The sequence below is a fragment of the Miniopterus schreibersii genome (genome assembly GCF_964146895.1).
Source record: "Miniopterus schreibersii genome assembly, chromosome: 10".
Lineage (NCBI taxonomy): Eukaryota > Metazoa > Chordata > Mammalia > Chiroptera > Miniopteridae > Miniopterus > Miniopterus schreibersii.
The window spans coordinates 73,983,875-74,001,904 of record NC_138110.1 but is presented as its reverse complement, the minus strand read 5'-3'; the positions used below and the strand labels follow the sequence as shown (position 1 = coordinate 74,001,904).

The 18,030-nt window shown below is 47.1% G+C and overlaps 1 protein-coding gene across 2 annotated transcripts in view; it reads right to left on the bottom strand.

Annotated features, from left to right (window-relative positions):
* Positions 1–17,586, bottom strand: part of DTD1 (D-aminoacyl-tRNA deacylase 1) — a 90,108-nt gene extending 72,522 nt beyond the window's left edge. Inside the window, exons 1-4 of one of the 2 annotated variants that reach the window (XM_081149557.1) lie at positions 17,391–17,586; positions 13,167–13,257; positions 11,164–11,399; positions 2,473–2,579 (exon numbers count right to left, since the gene is read on the bottom strand). In XM_081149557.1, coding sequence (XP_081005683.1) covers positions 2,473–2,579; positions 11,164–11,399; positions 13,167–13,257; positions 17,391–17,433 — 477 coding nt within the window. In that variant the 5' untranslated portion in view covers positions 17,434–17,586. The remainder of the gene's footprint in view (positions 1–2,472; positions 2,580–11,163; positions 11,400–13,166; positions 13,258–17,390) is intronic. The other variant, XM_081149558.1, reaches the window with a different exon arrangement.
* Positions 17,587–18,030: the final 444 nt, after the last annotated feature.

Below are 18,030 nucleotides of genomic sequence, written 5' to 3'. Positions count from 1 at the left end.
AGGTTGCGGGTTCGATCTCAGGTCAAGGTGCATAAGGGAGACAACATATTGCTGTTTCTCTCTCACATCAATGTTTTCCCCTCTCTCTCCCTCTCTCTCTAAAATCAACACAAACATACCCTCTGGTGCAGATAGAGAAGGCACTAGTTGAAAGAAGGTTGAAGATCCTAAAAATATGAAGTATTACTCTACCACTTCTAGAAAAATATTTAGAATGAAAAAAAGACTACATTTTTTATTCAAATACAATTAAAATAGAGTAATAAATCAAAACTACAGACTACTGAGCAAATGCAACCAGAGGGAGCCACCAGGGCCAAGAGGAAATGGGGAGAGCTGGGTCCTGGAAAACAAAGTTCAAGACGGTTTTCAGGGGCGAGGGGGCTACAGGAACAGGAGCTGCTGAGTGGCCGAGTCCATAGTCATGAACTAAAGCAATGTGGAGATCTCTGGGGACCACGTGAGAGTCTCTGCAGACTAGAGTAGTGCCCTGAGGGGGCAGCAAGACGGGAGAAAATAGAGATATTTCTCAGCTGGGAATATTTAAAGGCCAACGGGAATAAGAGAAATAGTGAAAGAGCAGACTGACTTGACAAGGGGACGAAGGGCTTGGTGGAGGTTGCCAGGCAGGTAGGAGGGGAGGGCAGGAGGAGCGGGAAGGGCGGGAGGCTCCACAGGTGCACAACCTGTACAGTCACACAGGCAGGGCCCCCATTCAGATGGGCCCCACCCTTGGTTTAATGCTCTGCTGTCACCATCTTGAAATTCTTTAAAATTTTTGAACAAGGGGCCCCTCATTTTCATTTTGCACTAAGCCTCACAAATTATGCGCAGGCCCAGGGAGGTGCTGGCCTCAGCACCAGGAAGGACAGCTCGGCTGCCAGGGCAGGGGAGGGAGTGGAGAGGCAGGGTCAGTGCCATCCGACAGTGTCTTTCTCTGTGAAGCAGAAAAAGGGTCATTTGCCATGAATGAGCCAGATGGCAGACAAAGGGAGAGAGGTTGAAAGTTCACAGCAGAGTGGAGAAATCTGGCAGGCTCCACCTTAACCCAGCAATCAAGGCTCATGTCACCTGTATTAAGACAATTCAGTGTCACGTGCCTCCTCATACGATACACTAAAAAGGGCACACGATCACTCTTGTGCTATTTGCTATTCCTGTCAGAGCACATAACCTCAGCGCAGTCATAGGAAACCCAAACCTAGGGACATGCTACAAAACAGCAGACCAGCAGTCTTGAAAAGAGTCAAGGTCATGAAAGAAAGGGAAAGACAGGGGAACTGCCACAGATTGGAGGAGACTAACTGGATACAATATGAGATTATCCTGAAACAGAAAAAGGAGATACGGAAAAAACTAGTAAAATTTAAATGAGGCTTGTCGCGTAGTCAACAGTACTGTATGAGTATCAGTTTCGATGTTCTGATCAGTGTACTGTGATTATGAAAGACAGTAAAATTCAGGGAAGCTGTGACAAGAGAGTGTGAACTCTGACTCCTTTTCAACTTTCCTGTAAATCTCAAATTACTGCAACATAAAAAGTGTAAATTTTCATGTGGATGTTTTATTTGTGATTTCTTTAATGTTATCAGTAATTCCAGGAACCTCAGTGGACACCTTTGAAGTCTAGCACTACTGCGTCAGACATGTTCCTGCTTCTCTATCAACCCAAAGAATCAGGAACAAAAGAGGAAGCTTATGTTCCCTGTAGAAATTATAACTTTGAACAGGTCATAGAGCTTTACGTTTATATAACGCTTCCCCACATCTACTGCATCGCTCTGCTTCACAGCCTCTTGGCAAGAAAGGGGGGTGGGACTGGAACATCCCTTCAGTTTTCACTCCTCCGCCTGCCCTCCCCTGTATCTGGAAGGCTACTAAGTGGGCGTGTTGATTAAAGCCTTTAGAAGTGTTGAGCACCTATGGGAGAACCACACAGGTTACAGGACTATCAACAGAGTTCCTTTCTCAATTTTAATTTTAATTTTTTCTGAAAGCTTACAGAGTCAGCAGTGAATCCAGGTCAGATGTTGCTTTAGAAAAATGAGGTTTTACAAAGAACCTCAGATGACACATCTGCTTACACCTGGCATAAAACCCACTCCAGGTAACCATTCCAAATGGGTGAAGCCTGCTAGTCCAGAGACAAGGGGAGTTGTGCCGCTACTCTGCTGCCACCCAGTGGCGCATGGGTGCCAAAGCACCTTGCCAGGGAGCAGGAGCCCAAAGAACTGGGCCCTCTGCAAAGGGCATTTTCTCTGGAATCCAAAGTCAGGAGGAGACAGGGAGAAGGGCTGTCCCTGCCTGCCACAGCACTAAGGAGGCGGGATGTCAACAGGGGAGAAGGGATATATTAAAATAAATACTGCACTGAAGTGTTTTGTCCACCAGATTGAGAACTGCTCCAGGGACTAAGCTGAAGCCAAAAGATGTTTCAGGCACTCACGGAACAGACCCCGACTCCAGACTTACCTGCTTTGGGTCAGAGGTAGCAGGGCCAGGAGCTGGAGATTCCAGTACTATGGTCACAGGCCCATCGTTCTGGATGTGGACTTGCATGTAGGCACCAAACTTGCCGTCTGAAAGAGCAAGTCAAACAGTCAGAAGAGATAGAGACCCCAGATTACCCCATCTAAAAAGCACACCTGTATCAGTGTAATCAGAAAGCTGGGGAGTAGAAATGGCCCACCCCACCAGCAGTGAAGGAAATACAAAATTAGTCAGCGGAGGTGCCACCACACACCCCCTACAGACTTGGCAAGAATGAAAGACCTGGCAACACGAAAGGAGGAGGGGAATGTGGGTTAAGAGGACTGTAAAGTGGCAGGGGAATAAACTGGTGTAACTACTTGGCAGGGCATATTGGTGCCGTACCCAGTAAAGTTCAAGTTGAACAAGCCCTACAGCCTTGGAATTCTACTTTGGTGAGACTACTCTAGAAAGTCTCAAGCATAAGGAAACATTTAAAGGTTCATTCTGGCAGTGTCTATAAAGGAAAAGGAGCCTGACTGTCCCCTCGGTGGGGGAATGAATGCATAAGCACTACCTTAATTCCTCAATGGGATACTGTAAAGCAGCCACATCTGTCAACGCGGCAAATTTCAAAAACAAGATGCAATCTTTAAAAAGTAACTGTAAGAAGGATACATTGTTATAGCATTTATATGATTTTTTTAACAGCAATACAAGTTATATTATTTATGGATATACATAAGTGTGTGTATGTGCCCGCACACATATGAAAAAAAATGGGCAGGAAAGACAAATGCAACCACAGGATAGCAGCAACGTTCATACTGAAGAGAAGGTAGGTGGTGGGATTTGAGAGAGATCTGAAATAAATGTGACCAACTGGGTAGCAAGTACACAGGTATCTATTTTCTGTATGTCTCTTAATTTTTTTTTTTTAAAGCAAGTTTTGTTTTGTTTTTTATTGATTTCAGAGAGAGGAAGAGAGAGGGAGAGAGGGAGATAGAAACATCAATGATAGGCGTCATTGACAGGCTGCCTCCTGCATGCCCCCTGCTGGGGATCGAGCCCACAACCTGGGCATGTGCCCTGACCAGGAATCAACCGTGATCTCCTGGATCCTAGGTCGGCATGTTTCATAATTTTTAAACAATATAAATATAAATGAAAAGAAAGCTCAGGAGATAATTTGGGGGACTGTAGCTGGCCCACATGCCCACACAGAGTAAGGCAGAAGAAGGTCCTGCTCGCTCACTGTGGGGCAAGAGGCCGGTCAAGCAACAGGCAGCACCTCAGGGCAGAGCACTGCAGAGAAGCCTTACTCCTCGCAGGACAGGCTGCCCGAGTGGGCCACTCGGCTCCCCACTCCATGTTCCCTCCTCACCCCACTAAGGCAGCAGAACCATCCCGATCCCAGGAAATGCACTGTCTGCCTGGCCACAGGCTGCCCCCAAAAGAGCACTTCTTTGTCCTATTCCCAACTTTCTGTTTTAACACCAAACCCACTCGCTGCGTCTGATCAACCCCCAAAGCCTGACTTACATTTATAAAGAAAACCAAGAACATGCTTCTCGAGATGATATCAGAATAGTCATAATGTCATCTCCATCCATCCAAGGGCCTCTGTTAGGCACTTGGCTTAAACACTGCTGATGGCCTTGACAGTAGGGAACGCTGCTTTTGACAAGTAGGGGGGTTACTTGCATACCACCCCTGAGAAATCCAAAATTAAGGAAAGAGTTGGGTCCACAGAGTAAAGTTAGTTTGAATCCTCAGAAACCAAGAGCCACCAAGAACTCTTCTGCCCCTACCCACCATTAAGGAGCAGAGAGAGTATGAGATCAAGTCCGCATTTAAGAATCACTCACCGCTTTTCACTCACAGCAACTGCACCAAGCTCCGTGCTAGACACCGAAGAACCAGCTCAAAGGCACAGAGGCCTGACACCCATGAACCCTGTGGTCTAATGTGAAGGACAAACGGGCACATCGTGATGATGACCACGAGGGCTCCTGGCCCTCAGACCAGAGAGGGCTCAGAGTCCCTACCTTGGGGGATGGGAAGGGAATCAGAAAGGCTTCTCGGATGAGCCTACACAAGGTCCAACCCTTGAAGGGAAACCAAGACTCAGGCTGGAAAACAGAACAGGCCAGCCCCTGGCAAGATCTGAGGCCTCGAGCAAGTTTCTTAACCTCCCAATGGCTCGGTTTCTCGCCTGCAACACAGGGATACTAACAAGAGGAAATTTCAGTGAGACGATGCATGGAAGTGCTTGGGACAGTGGCTAAGACGTGGTGTGTGCAAAATCAGTGTTTGCCCTTATGAGGAAAAGTCATGCTCAAGACGCTGCACACAACCGGAGCAAAGAAGGCCGCAGCCAGGTGCTTCTGAGAACCACGCTTGTTTGAACCCGTCCTTGTAGGACCACGAGGTACAGGAGCATATACCAGGCTCTCGAGACACCCTTAGGTAGAAAAACCTATTTCATTTCTTTGCTCTGGTAGTTACCAAACTCCCCTGGGCAGGGAGCCCTCATTTCACCGGGAGCATCCTTTATAGTGCCAATGACCCTCTGGGAGAGGCCAAGGAAGCGAAAAGCCCAGGGCAGGCCAGCCTGAAGCCGGGAGTGGCTCTGCTCTCAGGTCCCGGGGTCCCTCGGACACCAGGCCCGCCACGGCGTGAGCGACCTCTGTGAGCCTCTGCCACCACCACCACCACACAGCTTTCACCTCTGATTCCTCCCCACCTAGTATCACTATCACTCCCTGAAACCGTCCGCAGCCTCGTGGAGGGCCTTGGGGAAGTGCGCACAGCAACTGTTGCTTTCTTCCGAGCACAGTCAGCAGTCCTGAAAACCGTGTTAAAAGCACCCGTGCTGTTCTCCATTTTTATAGGCAAGATTAATCTAGTTCCTACTGGGCAACCAAACGTGCTCAAGTTAATGGTGACTTCCCGCGACCTCCTATCAGGTTAAAATGGCCATTCATATCTACAGAGTTTTTGTTTTATCCATGTCAGGGAGCTAAAAAGACATCAGCTGAGAAGGAAATCATGTGTTTAATTGCATGCTAAAATTATGGCTACAATTAGTAGCAAATTTCAGCTGCTGCACTCCTCAGGGAAGCTGGCGGCAGGCGCAGGGGGGAAGGAATTATTTCCGACCTTGGATTCCTGTTGCCAGGATATAGGCACATGCTTCACCGTGTTTATCATTCCAAAGCAAGAAATTTATTTCCTCTTCCTGTTTCTCTTCCGCTAAGAGCAGAGCTATTATGTGAATCTCCATTTGTACAGACAAAAAAATCCAAAGACAGGTTTTCAGAGGCCTTAAAATGGTAACATTTTTTCCAGTCTAGATCAAAGAGTAAAGCCCCCAAGAAAAACTATATTGGCCAGGGGAAATAAAAACATTTGTTAAAATAATCTTAAAAAACGAAAGCATATCTATAAAACTACATCTGGGCTCCAATGGTGATATGATCAAGTTGTCCTTAGGCCTACAAATCCCGGGGTTCTGTGCGGAGCTGGAGGAGAGGCACGTGTCCGACACGCCTGTGCCGCCTTCCAGCAGGAAAACCCCACCGGAGCCAAGCCTGCTGCGGCCTGGTCCCCACACCGCTGCCCAAGGCCCGACCCCAGCCAGGGCACCCCTTTTACTTTAGAAGCCGACGAACCATCCCTTTAAAAGCTGCCTGGCTGACTGTGACCACCCTCAAGAAGCACTGCCCTGCCTCTCATGCCGTCTGATCTGGAATGAAAGGACAGTCACCCTGGGAGGGCACGTGCACGAGGGTACACGCGAGTGAGGCGGCCGGGGCGATGGACTGCCGTCACTCCTGCTGCTGCCCACGGTAGTGCCTGGGCAAGTAAGGGAGGAAGGGCAAGAACCACACCGAGGAAGCGCTACCGAAGAAAACCTCGGTGTCCAGAGCCGGCCCGGCACGGCTGCCACCAGGCTGGGGCTCAGCCTATCTCTGGGGACAGCACCTGGACACAGCCTTGGGCCAGCCCATGAGCACACCCCAAAGGCAGCCCCCTCTGCCGCTCAGGCTTCCCCTTAGTTCCACTTTCAGCCTGTTCAGGGCCTGGGCAGATGAGCATGAGGGTGCTACTAACAGAGACTCCAACATGGGTATACAGGCTGGGAACCAAGAAATCAGCAAATGTGTGGCCCTGGGGGGCTCAAAGCAAGCACATGGCGAGGCTAGGGCCATGCGGCTGGAGGCGTTCATTCTAGACACGCAGCCTGCACCACGCCCGCAGCCCATGGAAGTACGACCCTGTCAGGCTGCGGGCACTATGGCAGCTCTGTCCACAAGCACCCAGTTGCCTCAACACAGGCAGAGTGCCCCTTGGCACCACCTCCCAAGAGGGCTCAGCTGATGCAAGGTGCCACCACTGGGGGAAGGAGCTGAAGATAGCAGCCGACACACTCAAGGGGGGCCTGAAAAGCAGAGGCGGGGCTCTGGGAATCAGCAGAGACGAGCAGCTCAAATAATGGCACTTCCTGCGTGACTAGTCTGGGGAAATAACCGGTTGTTGGAAAAAGGGTGCATTACAAGGCCCCTGAGAGCCAAGTTTCTCAGAGAACAAGGCCCAGGCCCCGGTGGGCAGCATGAGAACCACTCTCCAATTCCAGCCACATTCAGGGCCATGGAGGGGACTGGAAAGGCGATCCCAGGACCCTTCTGACTTCATTCCAGGCTCAGGTCACCCTTATGGGTGGTCTCTGCTTGGCTCTGTAGCAGTTCAGTTCAGTCCACTCAAGAGAGATGCCTCCTCTGGGCAGCAAACGTCTCAGGCGTGGGACTCTGTAGCAAAAATCACTGTGGGATACGCCCTGTGACCAAGGACAGAGAGTGCCTACTCACAGGAGAGTGAGGGCACCTGTCACCAAATGGGGCCACCCAATTCCCAGCCAAAGGGGGGAAACGTGCATTAACATAGCAAATGCCTAGGATCAAAATTGACCTCTTGCTGGGAGGTTAAATTCTCATCTGAGCTGAAACTCTGAGGTCATGGATTTGGTGCAGCCCTTCTTGCTCAACAAGCAGGCTCAAGGCATGGCTTTCTCTGACCATCAGCTGTGCTCAGATCTCTCAGCTCTGCTGAAGTCCTAGCCATCACTCCGCCTGGGATAACCGCATCGGAGGCTACCTGGTCTCCTCACTGCGGTGGGAATGAGCATGTGCAGAGACAAGGCAGTGTTTGAGGTGCCAAAGGACCTACATGGACCCCTGTATGAAACAGCTCAGACGCAGCTAACTCCATCAGGCATGGACACCCCTTTGCCAAGAGCAACAGAGTAAGAAACCAGGGAGGGCAGTTTCTGAACTCATCAGGACATTTAATTTCAAACTAATTCCTGTGGACTTGAAAGCCTTTGTACGTGAATATGACATAGGATTTAAACTTGACGTGCAATTTTTCCCTGGGACTGCGATAACAGAAGAGGGTTTACATTCAAATTCCATGCATCTCCATGCTGATGGCATTATAGTTTCTTGCATATTTTATTATTGGAGTATACTGATGTCATCACTTAACCTTGCAGAACCTCTGGTGTGCTGGGCTGGGCAATGTTCTGGGGCACAGTTTGGGACACAGACTAGGGACTGAGTCTTCACTTTGAGAGCACAGTGACCTTGGAGGTGCTTCTACAGCAGTGTTATGACCCAGTTCAGAGCCTCTGGGGACAAAAGACAGACAGCAGGAGCAACTTCAAAGATTTCAAAGGCAGGGTAATAGAAGATGGTGGCAGAGTAGGTAGAAGTTACACTCACCTCCTCCCAGGACCATACCGGAATTATAACTAAAATATGGAACAATCAACCTGAAGAACCAACTGAAGACTAGCTGAACAGAAGGCTTACAACCAAGGACTTATAGAAGAAGCCACATGGAGACTGGTAGGAAGGGTGGAGATGGGAAAAGGGCTGGCCCTGCTCCCACATTCAGTGGCTCAGAATCCAGAGGGATATGTCAGCTGCAAAGATTCCACCCTAAGGAACCTGGGGTCTCAACACCACGCCTGGCTCCCTAGCCCAGGGCAACAGAGCAGAGAAGAAGTGCCCACGTAACATCTGGCTATAAAAATCAGCGGGGATTCTGTCCACCAGAGGAGACAGACACCCTCTTAAAGGGCCCAATGCACAAAATCTCCTTTGCAGCCACTCACCCGGGGCTCCGGCAGAGGGAAGGCAGCTTGGAGCAGACTAGAGTATTGCAAGGACAGGCTGGGCTGTGTGGCTCCAGGAAGAGAGCTGAAGGGTCAGCCACCAGGGTCCCTGTGCTGAGTTCCTCTTCCAAACGACTCACAGATGCCATCTTTCCTGGGGCAGTCACTGCCCTCCAATCTGGACTATACAATCCCACCCTCTCAGCGCCCCTGTTACCCCACGGGAGCTCAAGCCCTGCCCAGGAGTCTGCTGCCCGGGCCTGTGGTATACTCTCTAGAAGGGATCTTGAGGGCAAACTCAAGGAGAATCAGACAGAGTTTTGCGGCTCTGGGGCAGAGATCTTTTCCTCTTCCCACTGACCTAGGGCCAGGGGACCCCAGCCAGGCACTGCTGGACATAGCAGCCCCTCCAAGCACTGGCGAGGAGCGCCCTGCACCCAACAGCGATAGCAGCTCCTCTGAGGACCAGCCCCAATGGAGAGAGTTTGCCATTTACGCAGAAGAAAGGTATAAACTGTGGCCACAGAGATGATGTAGCTTAAGTGTAAGACCAAAAAGACACATGCAGAAATAAATAAGGAAGTTGATAAGCAAATTTCTGAAGAGAATAAAAGGAAAGGAAGGAAGGACACAAAACATTAACTGATTTGGCCAAAATCAGTCCATATCTGCATTAAACTTCTGCACGACATCATCAGCCTGTGCCGCACTCAGCCAGCCTTGCCATTTATCAGCAATGTAGAAGTGGCCACGTTGTGATTTCCTAAATTTACATTAACCACAGCCCTTTTCCAAAGCACGTAAAAAAGGCTTCCGCTGAAGGTTCACTCACGCTAAAATGTTTTAAGTAGTGAAAAGAGTAGAGCACTAAACAAACCCATAAAGATTAAACACCAGCCATGAAGCAAAAACTAGACGCTGTCTTCCTCCTCCTGGTGCCTTCTCCTTGCATGTGAACCTGTAGGGGAGCTGAGGCCATCGCAAAGCTGCAGCCCTCCTTAAATGTCTTTCCACATTTCTTAAGCTCTTTGAGCCCATGATAGCTCAGACCCCACAGAGAGTGCACAGGCTGCTCTTTTTAATACCATGGCAGCTTCTGATTTGCTGAACAAAGCCGACAGGTGAATGCTTCCTGAGCCCACTACAAACAGCTCAGAGTTGGAACAAGAAGCTTAAGAGCAGAAATCTTTTTTTTTCCTAGCTATAAAAGCAATGCATGCTCACCAGTCAACTTTGAGAGTGTTTAAGACCTCCCACTGATCAGTATTTTTAGCATTTTTCTGAAGGATGGAAATTCCTGGGGGGCTGCAGAGGGCGACATGTGAATCCAGTTTCCTGGGCCCACTCAGTCAGTCTGGGGGTTCAATAAAGCACCCTCAACCTCTGGCTCATTCTGCAGTAGAGGGAAAAAACTAAAGAATTTGTGCTAGTTTATTTCCCCCGTAAAGCAATTATTTGAAGAGCCAGAGGAGGAGGAAGATCCTTTGAGAGCACCAAAGTTATGAGCTATAGAGGGTTAAAGATGGCCCCAAATTCTTTGGCGTTGGTCGCAAGGCGTCCCCCTCCCTTTCAATCTGGGCGGCCTGAGACTGCTCCGACCAACAGCCTAGTGCAGAGGTGACGCTGCTCCACTTTTCAGGCCCAGCGCCAGGGGCCTGGCTTCCTTTTCCTGTCCCTTGGGACACCCGCTCTTGGAACCATGCCCCGAGAGAAGCAGCCACCATGTTAGGAACCCCACCACCCTGCGTCCGCCAGGCTGCGAGGAGCCAGGAGGATGAGAGGAGGAGGGAAAAGGAATAGAGGCACAGAGGCCGCCAGCCGGTGTGGCTCAGTGGTTGAGTGAGACCCATGAAGCAAGAGATCACAGGTTTCAATTCCCGGTCAGGTCACATGCCCAGGTTGCGGGCTCAATCCCCAGTCGGGGGCATGCAGGAGGCAGCCGATCGGTGTCTCTCTCACATTGATGTTTCTCTCTCTCTCTCCCTCCCTCTCCCCCTCCCCCCTCCCTTCCACTCTCTGAAAATCGATGGAAAAAATATCCTTGGGTGAGAATTAACAAAAAACAAAACAAAAAAAACTGAGATGTGCTATAAGTATAAACTACACACCAGACATAGAAGACTTCAGTACAAAATATATATATAAATTATTTCATTATAACTTTTTATATTAATTACATGGTAAATTCACATTTTAGATATAGTAGGCTAAAGAAAATACAGCTTTCAAATTAATTTCACTTGCTTCTTTTTACTTTTTTAAATAAGGCTACTAGAAATTTAAAATGACATGTGGCTCACATTTGTGGCTTGCACTGTGTTTCTGTCGGGCAGGGTAAGTAGACGGACAAAGGGTGTCGGGGGCAGTCAGAGGACACGTGCAGCAACAGGCAGTGGCAGCAGCCGTTATGTTGTGTTAAGTAGGTAATAAGCACAAACAAACTCTGTGACAAAGGAGAGGCCGCAATGCAGATTCTCCCCTCCCGGGTCGGAGGTGTCCCAGGGACCCCCGCCTACCTTTGATGAGCTCGGGCCTGTACGTCTTGCGCAGCTGCTCCAGGAAGCTGTTATAGAAGCTCTCGGCCTGCTCCGTGGGCATCGCCAGGTGGAAGTCGGGCTTGTTGCCCTTGAGGACACACTGCAGGGTGAACTGGCTGACGCACAGCACCTCGTACTGTTTGTCCATAACACTCTTCGACCAGTGCTTGCCACTCTCATCATCAAACACACGTAAGTTTAAAATCTTTCGGACCCTACGGGCAAAAAGAGCAGTGAGAGCTACCTGAAGAACCGCAAGCCCCCCCAACACATTTCATACCCCCGACACGTCACCAGCATCCTGCCAAACAAGAACATAATGCTGACTCCATCGTTTAAAGAAAGCGTGACCTTGGGCAAGTTACTTTTCCACTCTATGCCTGTTTCCTTATCATTAATACAGGGTAACAGTGGTCCTACCTCATACCTCATAGGGTTATTTGGGGATTTCCCTTTTTTTTTTTTTTTTTGGTGGGTCCCTCTTATTTACAGCATCTGCCAGTGTCAGTAGTAACTAGAGTCAAGATGACAACCACCCATTATATGCTCCTTCAAGTTGGGGATATGTCAAAACCTGGGTACAATTCTAATTGTTTATAGAAGGATGCAATCTTTACACTGGAATAAATGCTACCCCATTTTTACACCCCTTCTTGGAGCTACTTAAAATGAACAATTTAGCAAATACCACGGAGAGAACTTGGAATTACTGCAAATATGCAAGAAGATCTGGAGGAAGATACCTTAACAATTGTGTCACATGCTCCTTAAGTCTTAGAGGGGCTTCCCCTATACACGTGGATGACCAAGGACAGCCACCTTGGCAAGGAAGACTAGGTAACATTTATAAGATGAGATTTCAGGAGCATGACAAAGAACAGCCTGCATGAAAGCTGAAATTCCACCACTGGAAAGCCACCCGGGATGTTGCTGAAGACGCATTCAAGAGCTCTACAAAGAGTAATTCACTGGCTCTTTACGCAGGTACTCTCTGTAGTGGGCACTTTTCATCTCCCCCTCCACAGCCATGGGGTGTCTTCTGTTGAGTTGAATCTCCTAACCACCAAGATAAGCACCAGCTGTCTAGAATGTCAGAGCCATAAAGAGATTCACCCCAGAGCACCAGTTTTTAACCACCACACACCACTCCACTGCTTCAAGTATCCAGGGGACAGTATTAAAATACCAACATCCTTAAAGTGGTAATGAACTATCCTTATCAGTCATCAACACCTTAGCAGGAATTGGATTCCAAGTCTGATTTTCAACCTACTACAAAAAGCACCATTGGGTGGAGTTATATCGAGGCTCTGGACACCAAAGGGCAGAAAAAACGGATTCGAGCATCTGAAGGAAGCTGTCAAGGGGTGCTGGGGCGGGAAGAGGGCGGTAAACATGGGGAGGGGGAAGCTGCCAGTACTAAGACAGCCAGTCAGGCAACAGCAATGACAAACCCCCCTACTTTAGTAAAAGGAGCACTGGCTTCCAGGTCAGGTAGCACAGATTCCAATTCAGATTTGGGTGTTTGGTAACTATGTGCATGTGTTTCTGGGCAAGAAATTTAAACTCTCTGAGATCCACATCCTTATGTGTACAATGCACAACTGGGCATTTTAAAAATGCATTAAAAAGCAAAAATTATTCTTAAGAAAAGAGGCTCGGTTTTGGCATTAAGAGAATGGTTCTCAGATGTAGCAGCAAATAGGGACTGAGGCTAAGTTGTACTCCTGCTCTGCTGCTCACTTAGTGGGTAACATCTGACAGATTACTCTTCCTCTGTCTCCTCACTGCAAACACGAACATAACTATACTACATCGAATGTCACACTGATCAAAGTAACAGGGGCTCACCTTATACGAATAAAATACTATAGAAGTTCCTAGTATGTGTGTATGTGTGTGTACATATATCTCATCTATAATAGACTATAACTACCACATATCCCATTCAAAGAGCAATGACTTAGAAATCCACATCTTACATGTGCTCCAGTTCCTTCTGTGTATCTTCCAGAGAAATACCCAGCAACACACAGATGCCCTGTCCAATGGCACTTATCTGCTCTCCTCCAACTAAAGGAAACAAAAGGGAAAAAAGACTCAGAGCCAAATAGGTACCATGAAGCACTTTTAAATAACCACAGGAATGTTTAAACATCACACATACTTCTTATAACTTCTTTGGCAAAGACAGCGGGTATTAAAAAACGAAAGGAGTTACGTAAATGCAGTAAGACGATCCTAATTTATGTCCATTCTGATTTTATATCTGGAATGAATGAGCTCTGAAGTGAACAACCATTAAGCAGGATTTTAGGGCCACAATTTCATGTGCGTGACCTTGGGTAAGATACATGAAACTTTCTCTGATGGAGTTTGCCAATGTGTAAAAACAGAAGAGTTTTCCTGCCCAGAGAATCCAGCTCAGCTATATTAATTCTCAGGAGATGCCTGCTGGTTTTGAATCAGCAAATCTGGTAACACGATATACAGCACAAAATGGAAAACACTTATGTCATAAAAATAAAGAAATAATGTTTTTACTTACTCCAGAAAAGATAAATGTATTTATTATACACAAAAACCACTGTTTAAAAGTTAAGCTTCAAGTCAGCGAACTTCTATTATTTCCCAGTTTAGTACTAAAGTTGCGTTCTAAGCCAATGATCTCCAAATCTTTTTGAATAATGCACCTCATCTATAATCTCTGAGCATTTATTTCTATTCCAAACATTTGTGTATGTACTTATAGTTAAGTGTATGCTCTACTACCATTAGGTGTTGGCACAGTACTTAGGCCAAGATGCATCATTACGATGGAAAATCAAAGCCCATACTTCAAACATTGATCTTCATAATTTTCTATTTTTTGGGAGCCAACTTTTTGCCAAATCTCGTTAGATTATCAATGTTTTGTTTATCGTGTACTAACCTAATGTTCCAATTAGAAAAGGGTCAACTCTGCCATTTCCTTGTTTGCTTCTGCTGGATAATAATATCTATACCTGACAAGGAATCACAGCCCTCGCTGTGTTGCCATATCCTGCAAGCTAAGAAAAGAGTGAGACTCCCCTCTTCTTTCAGGTATCCGACAAGTCACCACCCAACATTCAGACCCCAGGAGAGTGCCAGCATCAACCTATTCTGAAATACCTGTCAAGCTTACTTTCTCTTAGTTTTATACTAAAAAAACAAATATTTTAATATTTTCTTCTGTGCTCCTTTTCTTACAATGGACTATGAGTGATTTACTGTTCTCTGAGCCACTGACTCAAAAGCTGAAACTAAAAAAATCTATCCTAACATAATAAAGAATAAATGATTGGAGTATATATTTTCTTATATTTTTTAAATTTTCTCCAAAGTATGTTTTAAAAGCTTACAAAATAATGATTGTTGAGCTATACCCACCATTAAAATATACATTATAGAAAAATTAGGAAACATAAGAAATAGGAAGGAAAAAAGAACAATAATATTATTGTAATATTTTTTTAAATATTGTATACAAATCTTTGTATCTCATCTTTTCTCTTAACATTGCATAAGGATTTTTCCATGTTATGGGCTTTTTCTAAACATCTTTTAATAGTTGCATCCCATCCAGTAGAGCAACTGCATTCCATCCAGCAGACTGACTAACCACCACAGGGGTACATTTGTTACAATTGATGAGCCTACAAGGGCACACCATAATCATCCAGAGTCCATATTTACATTGGGGTTCACTCCTGGTGCTATATATATACTATGGGTTTGGACAAATACATATATAATGATATGCACTCACCTTTACAGTATCACACAAAGTCGTTTCACTGCCCTAGAAATCCTCTGTGCTCTGCCTTTTCATCCCTCTAAAGTGTTTTCTATAATTAGGACTATCTTCTTAGAGATTTTCAAAAGTATAATCATTATTTGAAGTCATTCAAATCACTATTTGAGGTTTCAACATTTTTACGATGTAGTATTGTCTTAGTAAGAAACAAATTATGCCCCAAAGCCTATATATGACACAATTTGCTCTTATTTTAGACCAGTTTTGCCCCTGCTCCTGGAACAAGTAGAAGAATTAGGAAGTTCAAAGGGATCTTTTATTATAGACTAATAGATTTCCACAGACAAAAACATAAGAATTTTAGACAAAAGGTCACCAGGCTAGAAAAGACCTGAGATATTTGGCAGTTTCTCCATGTACAAGTGGCATCACCCATGAAGCTCTTCTCTGAGAAGTCACAACCTCCCAAATTAACACATAAAAACCCAACGATTTTAGATCTTCTTCCCAACGTTTTTTCTGTGAGATTAGAACGTTGGAAAGAGGGTCTAAAATCATTCTGTTCAGATTTTAGCTGCTGAAGCTGAGCGACAAGACATGGGGGTTACTGTACTATTCACCAGTTTAACCAAATGACTATGTTTGAAATATTTCATAACCAAGCTTTTAAAATTAGATTATCAGAATAACAGGGCAACAAAATTTGGCTGACCAATCTCATAAAGTGAATCTGCCACATAATAAGATATGACTCCTAATAGTCTACTCTGTCCCAACCATAATATTGGAAGTGACATTTTAAAACCCCTGAAATAAATGTCATTCACTTACAGCTACACTTTAGTGGAGCCAGTCATATTTTTAAGGAATCAGAAAATCTCTTTCCGTCACAATTCAACTAGAAGGCCTGGCTAACTCCAAGGTCCCTCTAGCACGGAGAGAATTCCATTTTATTAACACCTTCCCACAATGGACACTTATCTTTTTAATAGCAGGCTGGTTTGTTTGTTTTTAACTGAAAGCATCCAATTTAAATAGTAAACTGAAATCACTCAAACTATTCAGCAAATCTCACAGAATACATTTTCAATATTCCAGAACGGAGAATTCAGAGAGATAAGATCAAAACCTAAATTCTCCAAAGCTGAGTCGTTGTTGATGATGCCCATATAAAGCAGACTGCAAGATTCTTCTCAAAAAAAGCAAAAAATCTTTTCATCTATAAATTACCGTAGTTTAGTAACCTTAAATATTAACTGAAATGCTAAAAAAAAAAAAATTGTTTTCAAGTTCTATAGATCCCTGTGTTATTCTATTCCTTATTACTCCAGGGCCATATCCAAAACCAGTTACCAGAACAGCTTAGAAATCATTAGGCGGGGTTGGAAAGGTGAATCTGAGATCTAAATGCCTGTATATGGTTTTGCTGGGTTTGGCTGCTTCTTTAGGGAAATTTTTTTGTTTTGTTCTTAGATGTATACTTTTGCAGACACCAGAACACATATTTGGTATAAACGGCCTTGAAAGATATCTGGAATTACCTGGATTGAAACAATATTATAATTCTGCCAATAGAAGTAGAAAAGGCTAAAGAGAAAAAATCTAAAATTATTCATTAAAATTTTTTAAATATATTATCTTCGTTTGAGTTTTTAAAACGACTACCTTATTTTATCTACATGAATCATCTGGACCCTGTTAACAGTGATTAACATTAATCACTGTTCCAATTAGACTACAGTGATCAAGTGATGACGAATGACTGGCTGGCTTGGGCCACAAGAAACTGGAGGGAAAGAGATATTTCGCCCTGCATTCCTTAGGTTCTGGCCCCCTTCCTGCGGGGTTCGGCGAGTGGGGAAGGGGGTGCCCCGCGCGGGGAACTTTCTGCAGCTGGGGGGGGCGGTCGCGTGGGTGCACGCCTCCGTCAGGGCTCACCCTTAGGGACAACCGCTCACATCGTGCGTTTCATTGGGAGTCAACTCCACAGAAATTAGGAACTGTAGAAACTGGGCAAAACGGGGAATGTAAAATAGAACTTGGCAATGGGGATGCTCTTGCTCCAGACACGCTCCCTGCGTGTTTGTGCAACAGTCCGCCGAAGCGCGGGCCGTGGGATGCTCCGAGGTCCTGCCCCCCGGTACTCGGGACCAAAACACAAAGAATAAGGCGTGTTCCTCGTGAACCCGAAGCGGAAATCCCGAAGCCAGGGGCGCGCCGGGGCCCGCCAGGAACGTGGGCAGCGACCTGGGGCCGTGGCGGGCCCGCGCGCGGCCGGGGACTCGAGGCTGCGGGGTCCGAGCTGGCGCCGGGGCCGCCGGGCACAGCGGCCCCGGGGACCGCGCGGGGAAACGGTCGCGGGGGCGGCCGAGGACTGCCGGGCGCGGGGTCAGGGCGGCTCCTCCCGGCCGGGCCCCGCCCGACTGACCTGTGACGCTGGCCCGGGTAACGCGCTGCACCAGGGCTCTCATGGCGGCTGCTGGGCGAGTGGCGCCGCAGCGCGATCCTTCCGGCCTCGCGACTCCGCGAGCGGGCCCGCGGCCTCCGCCCTCTACAGGTGACACCGGGAAGCGTGCCCGGCGGCTCTCTCCGGCCAGGTAGGCGGTGGCCGGAGGATGTCGGCCACGCCCACCCACAGGTTGGCCACGCCCACTGAGGCCTAACTATAACCGGACCTATCCAGGGATAGGCCCGCGGACGTCGGCCACGCCCACCCATGGGCTGGCCACGCCCACCTGAGGTCTAACTATAACCGGACCTATCCCGGGCTAGGCCCCGCCCCATTCTCTGTCCCCTCCACACGCAGCTGGGCCCCGCCCCAACCACCCTCGGATGCCCCACCGCGGCCCAAACTCAACTCCGCCCAGACCGGTTTCCGCACGTTTTTTCTCACTTCCTCAGGCCTAAAACCATTCTTTCTAAATCCCAGCTGTGTCCTGAATCCTAATTCTAATTGTGTTCCCGCTTCCTTTGCCCCGGTATCCTCCCAAATTGTTTTTCCCTAGTCTTCCTGACTCGGTGGCTTCTCAGAAAGCAGAACAGGAGCTGCTCCCTAAAATAGCATTTAA